Source organism: Acomys russatus, chromosome 13, assembly GCF_903995435.1.
Source record: "Acomys russatus chromosome 13, mAcoRus1.1, whole genome shotgun sequence".
Lineage (NCBI taxonomy): Eukaryota > Metazoa > Chordata > Mammalia > Rodentia > Muridae > Acomys > Acomys russatus.
In genome coordinates, this window is record NC_067149.1 from 49,357,031 (window position 1) to 49,377,655 (window position 20,625).

Sequence of the window (20,625 nt, forward strand, 5' to 3'; positions counted from 1 at the left end):
GAGAGAAAATAAAGCATTGCATATTGTCCCACAAATGTGGAATCATGGGAAAGAATAGAACTGAAAGCAGAGAGGCCCTGGTAAGAAAGAAGAGAGAAACATAGGATTGTAGTAAGTGGATGAATATGGTCAGAGTACATCATATTAAAGTATGAAAATGTCTCAGTCCTGCAATTATTTTGCATATTTGTTAGGCACTAAAATTTGTATTTGTAAAATTTCTTTCATATATATTAGGTACTCAACAAATGCTTCTTTTGTCTTGAAAACTTCACTTTTATCTCTTCATTGGTATAATATTTGCCTCCATTTTAAAAATTCTTCAGTCATAAATTCATCTAAGGGATTTTGTCTCCCTTTCTAAGAAGATGTACAAAATACGCAGTCATTAAAAATATGCTGGCTATTCACAGAAGAGAGGTTCTGCCGAGTATGCAATCTGAGCACAATATTTGTTGCTTCTCCAGGTGTACCACAAGGAGGAATATGTTTGTGGGAATTTCCCTTGCATGGCAGAAGAATATGGGGTAGCACACCATGTGGCCTACAGTGTTTATTCCATCAGCAAGAGCTACATCTACCTTGAGAAGGAAGCCGGCATCTTGCCCTGCAGCCAGAGTCACACAGTTCGGGCACATTTTATTCTGAGAGGGACTGCCTTGAGAGTGCTGAAAGAGCTCAGTTTTTACTACCTGGTGAGTTCTGGCTCCAAGCTGAGAAATACAAAGAATCCTTTCATCTCCTGACCACGTCTCTCCTGACACATTGGGTTCCGGGCTGGGTATTTCTGCCTGGGTCTCACACAGTAGACTCATCAGTGAGAAGAAAGCCTTCTAAAATACAGATGTAAGCTTGGAAAATACTTTTTTATTTTAGGTCATGGCCCAGGGCAAGATCATCCAAACTGGAAGCCACACTCACCACTTGGAGGCACGAGACCCAGGAAACCGTAAGTTTTTTTCCCACCCAGCAACAAGTCTCCAACTGAGTCCACACATGCTCACCAGTGGACTCTCATCACTGAGTAATTAAGGATGCCATGATGTTTGTAAGTCTCTGTAAACACTGCACAGCAGGAGCTCAGGGTTCTGCCATCTAATGTAGGTTATCACTCATACATTGACCTTCAGGAAAAAAAGTCTCAGATTCCTAAACTGAGTCTCATTCAACAATGGTGAAAACTGTCTATTCTGCAGATGTAGCACCTGAAAACACAAAGTGCACCAAGATACTCCCCAAGTAAGGAATCTCTGTGTTCATGTAGAGATTAGCTGCAACAGAGCAAAATGTCTTATCTTAGTGTCTGTCCAAAAAATTGGAAGGGTGCCAGGCTTGGTCCTTAAACCATTCTAGCTACACTGATCTTTGTGTATTTGATTCATTTTTATTATGTATTGTTATGTCTGTGGTGCTTGGGACTAAGCTGTCAGGGTCAGAGGCATCAGATCCCCCTGGGTATCCTGAATCTGGAATTACAGAGTTCTGAGCAGTCTGGTGTGGGTGCCGGGAATAAAATGTGGTTCCTTCCCTGGAGCATCATGTGATCTTAACTTCTGAGCTATCTCTCCAGTCTCTGCATTTTTATTTTTAAAGACATTTTATTTATTCTTTGAAAGTTACATGTATTTATATAATGTACTTTAGTCATACCTGCCACCCACTACTCCCCACCAACTCCTCCCCGGATCCTCCACCAAGCCACTTCCATAGTGTAATAGAACTGAAAATCCCAACCATTTGATTTTACCAAAGGAGACTCAGGAGCCAGATGCTGGGCTGAAGACCTACCACTTCAGAAAGGCAGAGAGAGCCCAGCTGACCTTCCTACCCAGCTCATGTATCAGAAGGAAAAATCCAAAAAGCTCACTAGCTCAGCTGACAGCCCAGGAGTAAAAGGCCAAAAAAAAAACCAAGGCCAAAGGCTTGCTAGTGCAAATCCCAAAAAAGTCTACTTATGCTTGCTTTCTTAAATACCCTTCTCTCAAAGTCCCTCCTTACTACTTAGTCCCTGTCAGCTGGTTTCTTGATCTAACTCTTGACCTAAGCTTAGCTTATTAAATCTGGTGTACAGAAAACTCTTAGATTAATGGTGTGTACTAGGTCTGAGCCACACCTTAATCACCTGTTTACAGTAAACAGAAAGTTCTTGGTTTAAAGGTGTGTGCTAGGGTTCAACCATGCCAAACATCAAACAGGTTTTTACAGATCACATTCTCGGGGTCCACAACGGGATCAAATATCCTGCAGCATTCTTCCCTACTTTATGTCTTCCGTGTTTTAGTTTGGTCAGTATTACCCATGTTTGTGTGTGTGCTATAGGGTCATCCCTTGGACCATGGACAGTCTACCAGGGGTGGCATCCATGGAGAAATCTGACTCTTCCTCCCCTCTGTAGCTATCAGCTGTCAATAGCTCCTCATCTAAAAGTTGATCTTCATGAATCCCTCCCCATGCATGATGGGATCTAGCCTAGGACTTGATGTTGTCAAGATCTTGGATAGGGAATCATAGCTGCTGTGAGTTTATGTGCGAAATCACCCTGTCGTATCCTGATGACATTTACTCAGTTCTACCACAACTTGACTCAATTGTCACTCTCTTTTTTTAAAATAATTTATTTCTTTATTCATATTGCATCTTAATTGTTAGCCCATCCCTTGTATCCTCCCATTCCTCCCTCCCTCCCCCTTTCCCCCTAATCCCCTCCCCTATGTCTGTGCCGGACGGGGACCTCCTCCCTTTATATATGATCATAGGCTATCAAGTCTCTTCTTGGTAACCTGCTATCCTTCTCTGGGGTGCCACCAGGCCTCTCCATCAAGGGGAAATGGTCAAAAATGGGGCACCAGAGTTCACATGAGAGTCAGACCTCACTCTCCACTCAATGGCGGATCATGTCCTGTCCATCGGCTAGATCTGGGTAGGGGTTCAAAGTTTACTGCACGTATTGTCCTTGGCTGGTGCCATAGTTTGAGCAGAACCCATGGACCCAGATCCACACATCATAATGTTCTTCTTGTAGGTTCCTAGGACCCGCTGGATCCTTCTATTTCCCCATTCTCCCATGCTTCTCTCACCTAAAGTCACAATAGGATGTCCTCCCCTCTGACCCACTTTACTGGTGAGTGAAGACTTTAATGGGACATGCCCCTTGGGCTAGTGTCCAGATATAAGTGAGTATATACCATTTGACTCTTTCTGCTTCTGGGTGAACTCACTCATTATGATAATTTCTAGTTCAATCCATTTGTCCACAAATTTTGGAAATTCCTTGTTTTTAATAGCTGAGTAATATTCCATAGTGTAAATGTACCACAGTTTCTTTATCCATTCTTCTACTGAGGGACACTTAGACTGTTTCCATGTTCTGGCTGTTATAAATAAGGTTTCTATGAACATGATTGAGCATATGTCCCTGTTGTGTGGTGGAGCATTTTCTGGGTATATTCCAAGGAGTGGAATAGCTGGGTCAAGACCTATTCCCAGTTTTCTGAGAAAATCCCAGAGAGATGTCCAAAGTGGTTGTACTAGTTTGCATACCCACCAGCAATGAAGGAATGTTCCTCTTTCTCCACATCCTCACCAGTATGTGGTGTCATTTGAGTTTTTTATTTTAGCCATTCTGCTGGGTGTAAGATGGAATTTCAGTGTCCTTTTGGTTTGCATTCCTCTGATGACTGCTGACACTGAACATTTCTTTAAGTGTTTCTCAACCATTTGATAGTCCTCTGATGAGAATTCTCTGTTTGGTTCTGGGCCCCATTTCTCTATTGGGTTATTTGGTTTGATGGTGATTAATTTGTGAGTTCTTCATATATTTTGGATATTAGACCTTTGTCAGATGAAGGGTTGGTGAAGATCTTTTCCCAGTATGTAGGCTGTCACTTTGTTCTCTTGACAGTGTCTAGTGCATTACAGAAGCTTCTCAGCCTCATGAGGTCCCATTTATTAATTGTTGACCTTAAGGCCTGGGCTGTTGGTGTTCTGTTCAGGAAGTTGTCTCCTGTGCCAATGTGTTCCAGGCTCTTCCCCACTTTTTCCTCTAACTGACTTAAGTGTCTGGTTTAATGTTGAGGTCTTTAATCCACATGGACTTGAGTTTTGTGCATGGTGACAAATATGAGTCTAATTGCATTTTTCTACATGTATACGTCCAGTTAGACCAGCACCATTTGTTGAAGATGCTATCGTTTTTCCATTGAAGCATTTATGGCTTCTTTGACAAAAGTCAAGTGACCAGATGTGTGTGGATTCATCTCTGGGTCTTTGATTCGATTCCATGGATCCACCAGCCTATTGCTGTGCCAGTACCATGCTGTTTAAATTACTGTTGCTTTATAATACAGCTTGAGATCAGGTATGGAGAATCCTCTAGAGGACCTTTTATTGTATAGGATTGTTTTTGCTATTCTAGGCTTTTTGTTTCTCCATATGAAGTTGAGAATTTATCTTTCAATGTCTTCAAAATATTTTGTAGGTATTTTGATAGGGATTGCATTGAATCTGTAAATTGCTTTTGGTAAGATTTTTACTATGTTAATTCTCCCAACCCATGAACAAGGTAGATCCTTCCATCTTCTGATGTCATCTTCAATCTCTTTCTTCAGAGATTTAAAGTTTTTTCAAATAAGTCCTTCACTTGCTTGGTTAGAGTTACTCCCAGATATTTTATATTGCTTGTGGCTATCGTGAAAGGTGTAGTTTTCCTAACTTCTTCCTCTGCATGTTTGTCATTCGTATATAGGAAAGCTACTGACATTTTTTAGTTAAATTTGTATCCAGGCAATTTGCTGAAGGTGTTCATCATCTGTATGAGTTCTCTGGTGGAATTTTGGGGGTCACTTATATACACTATCATATCATCTGCAAATAGGGATAATTTGACTTCTTCTTTTCCCATTTGGATACCCTTGATCTCCTTTTGTTGTCTTATTGCTCTGGCTAACACTGCAAGAACTATATTGAAGAGATATGGAGAAAGTGGGCAGCCTTGTTTGGTCCTCGATTTTAGAGGGATTTCTTTCAGTATCTCTCCATTTAGTTTGATATTGGCTATTAGCTTGCTATATATAGCCTTTATTACATTTAGGTATGTGCCTTGTATTCCTGATCTCTCCAGAACTTTAAACATGAATGGGTGTTGGATTTTTGTCAAATGCCTTTTTTTTTTTTTTTTTTTTTTTTTTTTGCACCTAAGGAGATGATCATGTGGGTTTCTCTTTCAGTTTGTTTATATGGTGGATTACATTGATGGATTTCTGTGTGTTAAACCATCCCTGCATGCCTGGAATGAAGCCTACCTGGTCATGGTGAATGATGTCTTTGATGTGTTCTTGTATTCGTTTTGTGAGTGTTTTAATGAGTAGTTTTGCATCAATGTTCATAAGAGAAATTGGTCTGAAGTTCTCTTTTTTTTGTTTGTTTGTTTGTCTTTGTGGGGTTTAGGTATCAACGTGACTACGGCCTCATAGAAAGAATTTGGTAATGTTCCATCCATTTCTATCTCTTGGAGTACCTTGAAGAGTGTCGGTATTAGCTCATCTCTGAAGGTCTCATAGAACTCTGCACTGAAGCCATCTGGCCCTGGGCTTTTTTTAGTTGGGAGACTATCAATGATTGCTTCTATTTCTATAGGCAAAATAGGGCTATTTAATTTGTTTATCTGATCTTGATTCAAGTTTGGCAAATGGAATCAGTCCAGAAAATTATCTATTTCCCTTAGATTTTCAATTTTTGTGGCATAAATGACTTTAAAGTAGGTTCTTATCATTTTTTGTATTTATTCAGTGTCTGTTGTTATGTCTTCTTTTTAATTTCTGATTTTGTTGATTTGGATAGCGTTTCTCTGTCTCTTAGTTAGTTTGGCTAACGGTTTGTCTATCTTGTTGATTTTCTCAAAGAACCAGCTCCTGATTTTGTTGACTCTTTGAATTATTCCCTTTCTTTCTAACTTATTGATTTCAGCCCTGAGTTTGATTTTTTTCCAGTTGTCTATTCCTCTTGGGTGTTTCTGCTTTTTTTTCCATTTTATTATTTTATTCATATTACATCTCAATTGTTAGCCCTTCCCCTGTTTCCTCCCATTCTTCCCTCACTCCCACTTCCCCCCTTCTCCCCTCCCCTATGTCTGTGATTGAGGGAGACCTCCTCGCCCTATATAAGCTCTTAGAATATCGAGTCTCTTCTTGGTAACTTGCTATCCTTCCCCTGAGTGCCACCAGGTCTCCCCATCCGGGGGACATGGTCAGAAAAGGGGCACCAGAGTTCGTGTGAGAGTCAGATCTCACTCTCCACTCAACGGTGGAGAATATCATGATTGTTGCCTAGGTCTTGGTAGGGGTTCGAAGTTTAATGCCTATATTCTCCTTGGTTGGTGCCTTAGTTTGAGGAGGACCCCAGGACCCAGATCTGCCTATCATAAAGTTCTTCTTGTAGGTTTCCTGGACCCTGTAGGTCCTACTATTTCCTTATTCTTCCATGTTACTCTCGCCTAAAGTCTCAATAGGATGTCCTCTCCTCTGACCCACTTTCTTGGTAAGTAAAATTTTTCATGGGACGTATCCCTTGGACTAGTGTTTTGATATAAGTGAGTATATACCATTTGTCTCTTTTTGCTTCTGGGTGAACTCACTCATTATAGTAATTTCTAGATCAATCCATTTGTCCACAAATTTCGGAAATTCCTTGTATTTAATAGCTGAGTAGTATTCCATCGTGTAAATGTACCACAGTTTCTTAGTCTATTCTTCTACTGAGGGACACTTAGGCTGTTTCCATGTTCTGGCTATTATGTATAAAGCAGCTATGAACATGGCTGAGCATATGTCCCTATTGTGTGGTAGTGCATCTTCTGGGTATATTCCAAGGAGTGGAATAGCTGGGTCTTGAGGAAGCCCTATTCCCATTTTTCTGAGAAAGCGCCAGATAGATTTCCAAAGTGGTTGTACTAGTTTGCATTCCTACCATCAATGAAGGAGTGTTCCTCTTTCTCCACATCCTCGCCAGCATGTGGTGTCACTTGAGTTTTTGATCTTAGCCATTCTGATAGGTGTAAGATGGAATCTCAGTGTCATTTTGATTTGCATTTCTCTGATGACTAACGAGGACAAGCATTTCTTTAAGTGTTTCTTGGCCATTTGATATTCCTCTGCTGAGAATTCTCTGTTAAGTTCCAAGCCCCATTTCACAATTGGGTTGTTTGGTTTTGTGTTGTTTAATTTCTTGTGTTCTTCATATATTTTGGATATTAAACCTTTGTCAGATGAAGGGTTGGTGAAAATCTTTTCCCAGTCTGTAGGCTGTCGCTTAGTTCTACTGACAGTGTCTCCTGCCTTACAGAAACTTCTCAGCCTCATGAGGTCCCATTTATTAATTGTTGACATTAAGGCCTGGGCTGTTGGTGTACTGTTCAGGAAGTTGTTTCCTGTGCCTATGTGTCCCAGGCTCTTCCCCACTTTTTCTTCTAACTGGATTAATGTCTCTGGTTTTAAGTTGAGGTCTTTAATCCACTTGAACTTGAGTTTTGTGCATGGTGACAAATAAGGGTCTAATTGCATTTTTCTACATGTAGACATCCAGTTAGACCAGCACCATTTGTTGAAGATGCTATCATTTTTCCATTGAATAGATTTGGCTTCTTGTCAAAAATCAAGTGAGCAAATGTGTGTGGATTCATCTCCGGGTCTTCAATTCGATTCCATTGATGCACCGGCCTATTACTTTGCCAGTACCATGCTGTTTTTATTACTGTTGCTCTGTAGTACAGCTTGAAATCAGGTATGGAGATTCCTCCGGAGGATCTTTTATTGTATAGGATTGTTTTTGCTATTCTGGGTTTTTTATTTCTCCATATGAATTTGAGAATTGATCTTTCAATATCTTCAAAATATTTTGTAGCTATTTTGATAGGGATTGTGTTGAATCTGTAAATTGCTTTTGGTAAGATGGCCATTTTTACTATGTTGATTCTCCCGATCCAGGAACAAGGTAAATCCCTCCATCTTCTGATGTCATCTTCAATCTCTTTCTTCAGAGGTTTGAAGTTTTTTTCGAATAAGTCCTTCACTTGCTTGGTTAAAGTTACTCCTAGATATTTTATGTTGTTTGTGGCTATCGTGAAGGGAGTAGTTTTTCTAATTTCTTCCTCTGCCTGTTTGTCATTTGTATACAGGAAAGCTACTGACTTTTTTGAGTTTATTTTGTATCCTGCCAACTTGCTGAAGGTGTTTATCAGCTGTAGGAGTTCTCTGGTGGAATTTTGTGGGTCACTTATATCATCTGCAAATAGGGATAATTTGACTTCTTCCTTTCTCATTTGGATCCCCTTGATCTCCTTTTGGTGCTGTATTGCTCTGGCTAGAAGTTCAAGAACTATATTGAAGAGATATGGGGACAGAGGGCAGCCTTGTCTGGTTCCCGATTTTAAAGGGATTTCCTTGAGTATCTCTCCATTTAATTTAATGTTGGCTATTGGTTTGCTGTATATAGCCTTTATTATGTTTAGATAAGTGCCTTGTATTCCCGATCTCTCCAGAACTTTAAACATAAATGCGTGTTGGATTTTGTCAAATGCATTTTCTGCATCTAAAGAGATGACCATGTGGTTTTTCTCTTTCAGTTTGTTTATTTGATGGATTACATTGATGGATTTCCATATGTTAAACCATCTCTGCATGCCTGGAATGAAGCCTACCTGGTCATGGTGAATGATGTCTTTGATATGCTGTTGTATTTGCTTTGAGAGTATTTTGTTGAGTATTTTTGCATCAATGTTCATAAGAGAAATTGGTCTGAAATTCTCTTTTTTTTGTTGGGTGTTTGTGGGGTTTAGGTATCAATGTGACTGTGGCCTCATAGAAGGAATTTGGTAGTATTCCGTCCATTTCTATCTTTTGGAATAGCTTGAATAGTATCAGTATTAGCTCCTCTTTGAAGGACTAGTATAGAATTCTGCGCTGAAACCATCTGGCCCTAGGCTTTTTTTGGTTGGGAGACTATCAATGGTTGCTTCTATTTCTATAGGTGAAATAGGGCTATTTAATTTGTTTATCTGGTCTTGGTTCAATTTTGGCAAATGGAATCAGTAGAGAAATTTGTCCATTTCCCTTAAATTTTCGAATTTTGTGGCATAAATGCCTTTAAAGTAGGTTCTTACAATTCTTTGCATTCCTTCAGTGTCTGTTATGTCTCCCTTTTCATTTCTGATTTTGTTAATTTGGATAGTGTTTCTCTGTCTTTTAGTTAGATTGGCTAACGGTTTGTCTATCTTGTTAATTTTCTCAAAGAACCAGCTCTTGGTTTTGTTGATTCTTTGGATTGTTCTCTTTGTTTCTAATTTATTGATTTCAGCCCTGAGTTTGATTATTTCTAGGCATCTACTCCTCTTGGGTGTTTCTGCTTCTTTTTTTTGTAGAGCTTCCAGATGTGTTGTTAGATTGTTTATGTGGGATGATTCCTTTTTCTTTTTGAAGGTGCCTAGTGCTATGAATTTTCCTCTTAGCACTGCTTTCAATGTGTCCCACAAATTTGGGTATGTTGTTCCATCATTTTCATTGAATTTCAGGAAGTCTTTTATTTCTTCCCTTATTTCTTCTGTGACCCATGTGTCATTAAGTAGAAAGTTGTTTAGTTTCCACGTGTTAGTATGCTTTTTGTTATTTCTGTTGCTGTTGAAGTCCAGTCTTAGACCATGGTGATTTGATAAGATACAAGGTATTATTTCAATCTTCTTGTATCTATTGAGGTTTGCTTCATGACCAACTATGTGATCAATTTTAGAGAACGTTCCATGGGGTGCTGAGAAAAAGGTATAATCCTTTGCATTTGGGTGGAAAGTTTCTGTAGATATCTGTTAGATCTATATGTTTCATGACATTCATTAATGAGGTTATTTCCCGGCTTAGTTTTTGAATCAAGGCCTATTCTTGAGTGAAAGAAGGGTGTTGAAGTCTCCCACTATTAATGTGTGGGTATCAGTGAGTGGGGCAAGCTTTGTTAATAACTCTTTTACAAATGTGGGAGCCCTTGTATTCAGAGCATAGATGTTCAAAATCATGATGTCTTCTTGGTTGACTTTACCTTTGATGAGTACGAAGTGACCATCCTTATCTCGTTTGATTAATTTTGGTTGAAAGTCTATTTTATAGATATTAGAATGGCTACCCCAGCTTGTTTCTTGTGACCATTTGCTTGGAATATTTTTCCCCAACCTTTTACTCTGAGGCAATGTCTGTCCTTGTGGTTGAGGTGTATTTCTTAAATGCAGAAGAATGTTGGGTCATGTTTATGCATCCACTCCATTAGTCTGTGTCTTTTTATTGGGGGAGTTGAGACCATTGACGTTGAGAGATATTAATGACCAGTGATTGGTAAGTCCCTTCATTTTTGGTATTTGTAACAGTCAAGATTTTGTGAGGTTGTGATTTTGCAATGGTATATTTACCTATTTCCTATGTAGTTTTGGTTGTAGTTTGACCAGTTGTGGTGGAGTTTTCCTTCTAATAGCTTCTGTAAAGCCGGATTTGTGGCTAGGTACTGTTTGAATTTGTTTTTGTCATGAAATAACTTGTCTTCTCCATCAATGGTTATTGATAATTTTGCAGGATATAGTAGTCTTGCCTGGTATCTGTATTCTCTTAGGGTTTGCAGCACCTCTGTCCAGGCCCTTCTGGCTTTCATGGTCTCTGCTGAGAAGTCAGGAGTAATTCTGATAGGTTTGCTGTCCCCATCCCGCGGGTTTAGTTTTTCGGGTTCTCGAAGGGGGTCGCGGCCTGTAAATGAAGAATAGGGCGGGAGAGAGACACGACTCTTGAAAGGTTGGTCTTATCAAGAGTCATTTACTGAAAGCAGGTGTATGATTTTTAAAGTGTGCTTCAGGAAGGGCGGGGGAAGGAGGGAGAGCAGTGGGAGAGTACAGAATCTTCTGGGGTAGGAACCCCTGGGACAATGTATGGGGCGGGGGGAGAAGACAGGTGGCCCGCAGTCCTCTCCCAGAGACCACAGCACATCAGATGTTCATGTACCGTGACTCCTGTGAAAGGCTACAAAGCCACGGTATGCTGAGTGTTCCTTTTCTCAGGGCCAAGTTCCCTCTCCTGGGGCCAAGCACGACGTTTGCGGTTTGTCCGTTGCCAGGCAAAATGTTTGATAAGTTCTTTCTGTATAGGCTGGCTGGAAAGGGTCAGCTGGAGTTCAACGCAACCAGGGTCTCTCAGCTCAGCCAGGGTCTCTCGGCTCCCAACAGTTTGCCTTCATATGTTACTCGGCCCTTTTCTCTTGCCGCTTTCAATATTTTTTCCTTGTTCTGTATATTTTGTGTTGTTATTATTATGTGGTGGGAAGATTTTCTTTTCAGGTCTATTCTATTTGGTGTTCTGTAGGCCTCTTGTATGCTCGTATGCATCTCTTTTTTCAAATTGAGAAATTTTTCCTCCATTATTTGATTAAAGATGTGTTCTGGGCTGTGGAGTCGGCTATCTACTCTTTCCTGTATCCCTATTATTCTCAAGTTTCATCTTTTCATGTTGTCTTTTAGTTCTTGAATGGTCTGTGTTAGGAACTTTTCAGATTTAGCATTTCCCTGAATGGTTGTTTCCAGTTCTGCGATTGTATCTTCAAGTCCCGATATTCGTTCTTCCATTTCTTGCAATCTGTTAGATAAGGCCACCTCTGAGATGTTTGCTTTCTTCTTTGATGCCTCTTGATCACGTTTTTCTTCTGTGTGTTCCTGCATCATAGCTTCCATTTTTATCTTCATGTCTTGTACTGTTTTAATGATTTCCATCATCTGGTTATTTATATTTTTCTGAAATTCTTCAAGTGCCTCTTTATATGACTCTTTTAACTCTTCAGCCCTCTTGTTTGCCTCCTCCTGCATTTGTTTACAGATTTTATTTGTTTCTTCCATTATCATCTTCTTTACTAAGGACTTGAGCTCATTTTCTTGCCTATCCATTGCTGTTAGGTTCTCTAGGTTGTTTTCATTGGGATTGTTGGGATCCAGAGATACCAAATTGTTTTGGTTTTTGTTAGTGTTCTTTTGCTGCCCTCTTGTCATTTTGATGGCTCTGATGTTGCAAGGTATTTTGTAGTGACCTTTGCTGGTTGAGAGTGGTTAATTGATGACTGATTATAGCTCAGGTGCTCTTGCCTGTGGGGATCAGAGAGTATTTCCGTGGAACAGGTAGGTGATCTGGTTTCACTCCTCGTGATTTTCCTCTGCACCTTTGGCTCCAGGCTGAGTCAGCCAGAGTAGATATCTGTTTGGACTTTACTGCTGTAATTCAGAACAGCAGTTTTGGGACCTAGAATAAGGTCCACACACAAACGTTCTGGTTGTGTAAGTTGATCCCAGCTGCCTGTCCTTCCTGTGGCTTTGTAGTCCACACCCCAGGTAGTTCAGATCATCTGGGGGTGTAGCTGTCTTTTAGCTCTGTCTCTATACCCTGTAGCGGTGTCCAACCTCTCCCAGAATTATATGCCTGGAGGGACCAAGGTCGCTCTTGGTCAGCAATTAGACACTGCGAGCCAGACCCACGGTTTGTCTCCCGATAATGTGAGAGTACCTGCCTTGTTGGGGACAGGAGCCTCAGCTAGGCTCTCTCATTCGGGGAGTGCTGGGTGAGAGCCTTGTAGCTGGGAGGTTAGGGAGCTTAGGATTGCAGAGCTCTGGTGGTCGCCCGCGGAACCAGGTCTTCCCGCCGGACTATGGCACTCCTCTAACGCTCTAGGTCAGCAATTAGACACTGCAAACATGACCGACCCACATCTCCCACATCTCATCTCCTGATAATGTGAGAGTGCCTGCCTTGCTCAGGGCCCTGAGCACGAGCTAGGTTCTCTCGATCCGGGGGTGCAGGGCCAGAGCCTTGCAGCTGGGAAGTTAGGGAGTCTAGGGTTGCAGAGCTCTGGCGGTTGCCCGTGGAACCAGATCTTCCTGCTGGGCTATGGCACTGCTCTAACGCTCTAGGACAGCAATTAGACACTGCAACCACGACCCACCCACGTCTTGTCTCCCTAAAATGTGGGAGTTCCTGCCTTGCTCAGGGCCAGGAGCTCTGGGTAGGCTCCTTTGTTCGGGGAGTGCAGAGCCAGTGCCTAGCGGCTGGGTAGGAACAATAGGGTTGCCGAACTCTGGGAAGCCAGCGAAACCCGGTCTTCCCGCAGGGCTATGATGATCAGCTATTGCTGTAGGCATGACCCATGTCTCCTGATAGGTCTGTGGAAGCAGTCCAAGCTGGTTTCTCACTGCCTCTGTTTGCAGGCTCAGTCCGCTATGATAGGTGTTAGGTTGGGCCCCGGAAGGCCAGCAAGCTGCAGTCCCGCTTTAGCTGTCTCTGTTGGGTCTCTTTGTGTTTCCACTCTGCCTAGGCAGGTATCCTCCGCAGTTTGGGGTGGTGTGGAAGGAGGACCTAGGGCAGATTCACCCTCTTCACTGAGACTCCTCTGGCTGGGGACTCCTGAAAATCCCCTCCCTAAACAGCGAGACTGTGCTTTTTATACAGGCTGCAGTTTGCATGTGGATTCCGTTCCAGAGTTTGGGGAGTGTGTTTAGTACCTCCGGGATGTTGCTTGACCCAGGGGGGTAGGCCCCCTGTTTGGTCTGTGGCCTTTGGAGGCCCCACTCACCTACAGTTCTCAAAGTCCAGCAATCTGTTGCTCCACTTATGTCTCTGGTCTCCTCGGAGTTGGCGCCATCTTGGAATTCCCTGCTTTTTTTTTCCATAGGGCTTCCAGACATGTCATTAAGTTGTTTATGTAGGATGTTTCCATTTTCTATCTAAAGGCACTTAGTGCTATGAATTTTCTTCTTAGCACCGATTTCATTGTGTCCCACAAAATTGGGTATGTTGTTCATTCATTTTCATTGAATTTCAGGAAGTCCTTTATTTCTTCCTTGACCCAGGTATCATTAAGTAGACAGTTGTTTAGTTTCCATGTGTGTGTAGGTTTTTTGTTATTTCTATTGTTGTTGAAGTCCAGCCTTAGACCATGGTGATCTGATAGGATACAAGGTATTATTTCAATCTTCTTGTATCCGTTGAGGCTTGCTTTGTGACCTACTATGTGATCAATTTTAGAGAATGTTCCATGGGGTTCTGAGAAGAAGGTATAATCCTTTGCATTTGGGTGAAAAGTTCTGTAGATATCTGTTAGATCCATTTGATTCATGATGTTGGTTAATGAAGTTATTTCCTGGCTTAGTTTCTGATTCAAAGACCTATCCTTCAGTGAAAGTGCAGTGTTAGACTCCCACTACTAATGTGTGGGGATCGATGAGTGGTTTAAGTTTTGTTAATAGTTCTTTCACAAATGTGGGTGCTCTTGTATTGGGAGTATAGATGTTCAAAATTGTGATGTCTTCTTGGTTGACTTTACCTCTGATGAGTACGAAGTGTCCTTCCTCATCCCTTTTGATTAATTTTATTTGAAAGTCTATGTTGTTAGTTAATAGAATGGCTGCAGCAGCTTGCTTCTTGTGACCATTTGCTTGGAATATTTTTCCCCAAACTTTAACTCTGATGTAATGTCTGCCCTTGTGGGTGAGATGTGTTTCTTGAATGCAGAAGAATATTGGGTCATGTTCATGCATCCACTCAGTTAGTCTGTGTCTTTTTATTGGAGAATTGAGACCATTGATGTTGAGAGATATTAATGATGAGTGACTGTTAAGTCCCTTCATTTTAGCTGTTTGTTACAGTCAAGAGTTTGTGTGGTTGTGATTTTGTGATGGTGTAGTTACCTATTTCCTATATAGTTTTGGTTATATTTTGACCCTTTGGGGTGGAGTTTTCCTTCTAGTAACTTCTGTAAAGCCAGATTTGAGGATAGGTACTGTTTGAATTTGTTTTCATCATGGAATATCTTGTTTTCTCCATCTGGCGTGGCATCTGTATTCTCTTAGGGTTTGCAGGACCTCTGTCCAGGCCCTTCTGGCTTTCATGGTCTCTGCTGAGAAGTCGGGTGTAATTCTGGTAGTTTTGCCATCGTATGTTACTTGGCATTTTTTCTCTTGCTGCTTTAAATATTTTTCCCTTGTTCTGTATATTTTGTTTTTATTATTATGTGGCGGGAGCATTTTCTTTTCTGGTCTATTCTTTTTGGTGTTCTGTAGGCCTCTTGTATGCTCATATGCATCTTCTTCTTCAGGTTGGGAAATTTTTCTTCTGTGATTTTGTTAAAGATATTTTCTGGGCTGTGAAGTCTGCTATCCTCTCTTTCTTCAATACCTATTATTCTCAAGTTTCATCTTTTCATGGTGTCCTTGATTTCTTGGATGTTCTGTATCAGGAACTTTTCAGATTTAGCATTTTCTTTGATGGTCGTTTCAAGTTCTACAATTGTGTATTCAAGTCCTGATATTCGTTCCTCCATTTCTTGGATTCTGTTAGATAAGGTCACCTCTGAGATGCTTGCTTTCTTCTCTGAGGCCTCTCTATCAAGTTCTTCTTCTGTGTGTTCCTTTATCATAGCTTCCATTTTTATCTTCAGATCTTGAACTGTTTTAATGATTTCCTTCATCTGGTTGTTTGTATTTTCCTGAAATTCTTCCAGTGCCTCTCTATATGACTTTTTTATGTCTTCAACCCAATTATTTGTATCCTCCTGCAGTTGTTTACAGATTTTATTGGTTTCTTCCATTATCATCTCCCTTACTAAGGACTTGAGGTCATTTTCTTGTATTTCAATTGTGTTTGGGTTCTCTGGGTTGCTTTCATTGGGATTGCTGGGATCTGGAGATGCCAAACTGTTTTGGGTTTTGTTTGTGTTCTTTCGCTGTCCTCTTGTCATTTTGGTGTCTCTGATCTTGGGAGGTAGCTTCTGGTGTCCTTCACTGGTTGAGAGTGGATAGTTGGTGAATGATTATAGGTTGTGTGCCCTTGCCTGTGGGGATCAGGGAGTATTTCCCTAGAACAGGCAGGTGATTTGGTTTACACTCCTGGAGATTTTGCTCTACACCTTAGGCTCCAGACTGAGTCAGCAGAAGTAGGTGTCTGTCTGGCTCCTTTCACCTTACTGCTGTAATTCAGATCAGATGTTTTAGGACCTAGAACAAGGTCAGCACACAAGCGCTCTGGTTGGGTAGGTTGGTCCCAGCTGCCTGTCCTTCCTGTTGCTTTGTATCCAAGACACCAGCTGGATCAGATCTTCTGGGCTATAGCTGTCTTTTAGCTCTGCCTCTAAACACTGCAGAAGTGTCCAGCCTCTCCTGAGAGCATTGGAGATCCTGCTGGGTCTGTGGGAGCTGATCCAGTTAGGATCTGTCTGTTGGAGAGTGCAGGATCAGTACTCAGCAGCCCGGACACAGGACCATTTTAGCCCCCAGGCAGGCTCCAGGGTGCCTGCACTTTCTGCAACCCTGTAGCCAGGACTGCTCACAGGTCCTCAGAGCTGTAGTCACTTTTTATCTCAGCGATTAGACAACACAGGGGTGACCAATCTCTCCCAATAGCATGGGAGATCCTGCTGGGCCTGTGGGAGCAGTCCAAGCTGGTTTCTAACTGCCCTTGTTTGTAGGCTCAGTATGTTGTGACCAGTTCTAGATTGGGCCCAGGACATCCCGCAAGCTGCACGTCCACTCTAGCTGTTTTTGCTGGGCCCGGCTGCCTGTGTTTCCACTCGGCCTGGGGGACCTCCGCAGTTTGGCGTGGGGTGGGAGGAGGGATCCAAGAGCACTTTCTCGCTATTGCCTGAGACTCCTCAGTCCAGAGGCTCCAGAGTACCACCTCCCCACACAGCAAGTTTGTGCTATATAGGCCAGCTGCAGCCCACATGTGGGATCCATTCTAGCACATCTGGGGAGTGGGCTCAGGACCCACTGTTGCTTGTCCTGAGGCCAGGCCCACCAGTGGTCTGCGGAGTTTGGGATCCCACTCACCTACAGTTCTCAAGATCCAGCAGTCTGTGGCTCCATTCAAGTCCCTGGTCTCCATGCAGTAGATCAGAAAAGTTGTATTCTGGTCGACGCCATCTTGGAACCTCCAATTGTCACTCTCTTAATCAGGCCTCTTCTACCTGCTCCTATTTAAACCCCAAGTTAACACTGGATCCTGGTATTCTCGCTGCTCATCATCTTGCCATCCTTCCCTTCACAAATGACACTTGCCACATGCAAACATATTTCTTATGAGTTACCTGTTTATTATTGATTTCTCTTCATTTGGAATATCAAGCACATGAAATACATGGATTTACATATGTGATGTCACAGATATTTTCCAATTTCTTTCTTGAAGTGGCAGATATTTAATTGATGCTCAACAAATTTACTTAAATGGGAGCTTCTTTGTCACTGACCAATTATAAAAACTATTTAGATATTTAATAAAATATCCAGCTAGTTCTTCCTCAAACACAAAGGGGGGATCACAGAAGGTTTTGTAATCTCCTCAGCTTCCACAAAAATAGCAGCGACTTCAATTGCATAATTTTCTCTCAAGAAATGTAAATACTGTGAATATTGCCATGAGAAAAATAGTGTAACAACAAAGATATGCTTACAATTGTCAAGTATGGCTTGCTCCTCTGAGATGGCCATTGGTTTTCAGCTCCCAGAGTACCAGGCTGTCATCTCTATTATTTTTCCTCTTATCTAAATAATAAATAAAACATCAGTCGAGGTGTTTCATCCTTTTTTATAACAGGAATTGCTAACAGATGTTTTTTGGGATGCTGAGGTATAGAAGAGACAAACTGTTAGTGTGTGGTTAACTATAATTTTATGGTGAACGCTTTAGTGGGGGGTATCTTGCAGTGAGCTCCCTATACTTTCCTGAGGTCATTAGTATGCAAACAACCACAGAACAGTAAGAGCATCTTCCACCCATGGAAAATCCTTCAAATCCCTGTGTTTAGTCATCTGGGTTTTCCTGTCAGCATTCTGATCCATTACCATCTCCTCCCATTCCCTTTAGCTCAAGAGAAAGGGAACTTTACCTTGGAGATCCCTGTGGAGTTCGGCATGGCCCCTGTGGCTAAATTGCTCATCTATGCCATCTTGCCTGATGAAGAAGTGATTGCAGATTCTGCAAAATTTGAAATTGAAAAGTGTCTTCTAAACAAAGTGAGGAGCTTGTTTCCTAAAAATTCTATCTTAAAAGGAGGTGGTTAGAATGTTTTAAGGACACAGATTTCAGATAAGTAAACCAAATCCTGTAATTGGTGTTTGCCTCGGTGTCAAAGATGTGTACAGCACCAGAGAGCCAGATTTCAATTCACAAACCTCCAAAACTGTTGGAAGCTGAAGAGGAAAGAAGCAAAGAAGTGGGGAAGCAAGAGAGGGGAACCGAATCCTTAATAACAAACTAAGTCAAATTTCTTTTATTGTTTTTATCTACCTGTGCACGTGTGCATATGAATGCATAGAACTTTTGAGAAGTCTGTTTTCTTCTTCCACATGAGTCCAGAATACCAAGCTCAGGTCACCAGGCTTGACAGCAGCTGCCTTTACCCACTGAGCCATCTCATAGACCCTACATGTTACATAATTTCATGCAAGACCAGTAATAGGATCCTCCTTTCAATACAGCCCGGGCCACAGCTGTTTGCCTCACTCCGCTGAAATTAAATAGGAAGAATTGAGAAATGAGTGACAGAAATGGCCAGACAAAGTTAGTAGATAGATAGATAGATAGATAGATAGATAGACCAATAGACAAATGATAGATATATAGATAGATAGATAGATAGATAGATAGATAGATAGATAGATGAGAGAAAGAGACAAATGTAGACACATTTCCAATTAGAATACTGATTTTCAGCCTCGCAGTGGTGGCACACGCCTTTAGTCCCAGCAATCGGGAGGCAGAGGCAGGCAGATCACTGTGAGTTCAAGGCCAGCCTAATCTACAAAGCGAGTCTAGGATAGCCAAGGCTACACAGAGAAACCCTGTCTCAGAAACAAAAAAGAATACTGTTTTTTCCATCCCAGGTATAAGACTTATCGTGAAAAGGCCCTTAAAATGGAATAACTTTGGGACTCCCAAGCGCTTGCCGCATTGAGTTCCGATAACAGCACTCAGGTAAAAAAGTGAGGCATGACTGGAGGCTCCCATAGCCCCAATGCTGTGGAGGTCAGAGGCAGGAGAATTACTGGGAATTGCTGGCTGCCCATTTAGCTCCAGGATCTTGAGAGTCTCAAGAGAATGAGGTACAGAATGAAAGCAGGCCACCCACACCCTCCACTGCCCTCTGCTGGACACATGGGTACATGCACCTACGCACATGTATGCTTTACACCACACTCAATCATTGCATGTGCACACATACCAAAAATGATCCATTTGCAAGACTTTCAGGAAGCCAAAATGGACATTTTTTTTTTTTTTTTGCTTCAGAGTTTGACACATCTCTTGCTTTCCTAAATCATTCCCAGTGGAGAAGAGGGAGGCTAAGAGCCTCAGCTAAACTTCTGGAAGTTTTCACAGCCTGGAGAAACCGACATGCAGTGCAGAGTTACACAATGACTCCATGTGGCAGAACCCCTGCTAAGCTTGAGTTCCCTTCCCGCAGGTGGACCTAAGCTTCAAGCCAGCCCAAAGTCTTCCTGCCTCACAGGCCCATCTGCATGTCACAGCTTCTCCTCAGTCCCTCTGTGGCCTGAGAGCAGTGGACCAAAGCGTGTTGCTCTTGAAGCCTGAAGCTGAGCTCTCTCCTTCCTGGGTGAGTCCTGGTCAGCTTCTGCCCAAGAAAGACCAAGCCCAGAGGCTCAGAGCAGGAGGAGCCCCTGTCTGCATAAAGCAGTGATCATTCAGCCACTAGGGCTCTTGAACGTATGTATACTGCGTTTAATGCTAAGGACATCTATAAGGGAGCTCCACATTATACGATCCCAAAGAACACCTCAGAAAACTTCAGCCAATAAACTCAAGACAAACCAGGAAGTAAAGCAGTCAGTAAGCTATAAAGCTTGCATGTGACCCAGGCTCTCTGTGCCATTACTGCTCCTATCTTACTCCAGTAGTGGATTTTCCCTTTCAGATGCTCATGATGGAGCTTTTCAGAGTGATGCTGCCTGTGGGAGCCAAAGGAAACGGTTCATACATATGGAATCTTACACATCTCAAGAGTCCCCCAAATAAGAAAATGATATAATGTTTTAAATTTTGAAAGAAAAGGTCCTCACCTTGTTTTGAAAATTCTCAGAAGCAGAACTAAAACCATAAACTATTTCCAGGAGTCTCATCCAAGTTAATGATAGTGAAATTCTTCTTTATATTGAATTAAGACAGGATTTATTAGGAATGGTTGCATAGCCACTGTAATAGCTTAAAAATTATTATTGACACTGGCTAATATCATGTTTTAAAATGTATGGTACATATGTACATTTAAAAAACAGAAATATTTAGTCCAAATACTGCTGGGAACTTACCAGTCTTGAACAAACACATAAATTAAACCAGAATTTAATTTTATTTAAATTACAAGATTTTCTATGGTGCACATGAAGAAAGTGCTTTAGAAAGCATACTACTAAAAGGTTTTTCTTCTGAATTTTTACTTTCTCCTAATCTATTAAATAAAAGATTTCTTGAGCAATTGTTGTAGCTGACAAATATTTTAAATGTGTTTAGTTTTAAACACATGTACTGCCTGAAGGGTCTGACAAGAAGCAGGAAGGGC

General features: G+C 41.6%; 1 protein-coding gene across 1 annotated transcript in view; it reads left to right on the forward strand.

The window, feature by feature from the left end:
* The window catches only part of LOC127197668 (murinoglobulin-1-like), a 34,269-nt gene that overhangs the window by 12,125 nt on the left and 1,519 nt on the right, over positions 1-20,625 (forward strand). Inside the window, exons 9-12 of the mRNA XM_051155647.1 lie at positions 468-695; positions 877-949; positions 17,784-18,061; positions 19,513-19,662. Coding sequence (XP_051011604.1) covers positions 468-695; positions 877-949; positions 17,784-18,061; positions 19,513-19,662 — 729 coding nt within the window. The remainder of the gene's footprint in view (positions 1-467; positions 696-876; positions 950-17,783; positions 18,062-19,512; positions 19,663-20,625) is intronic.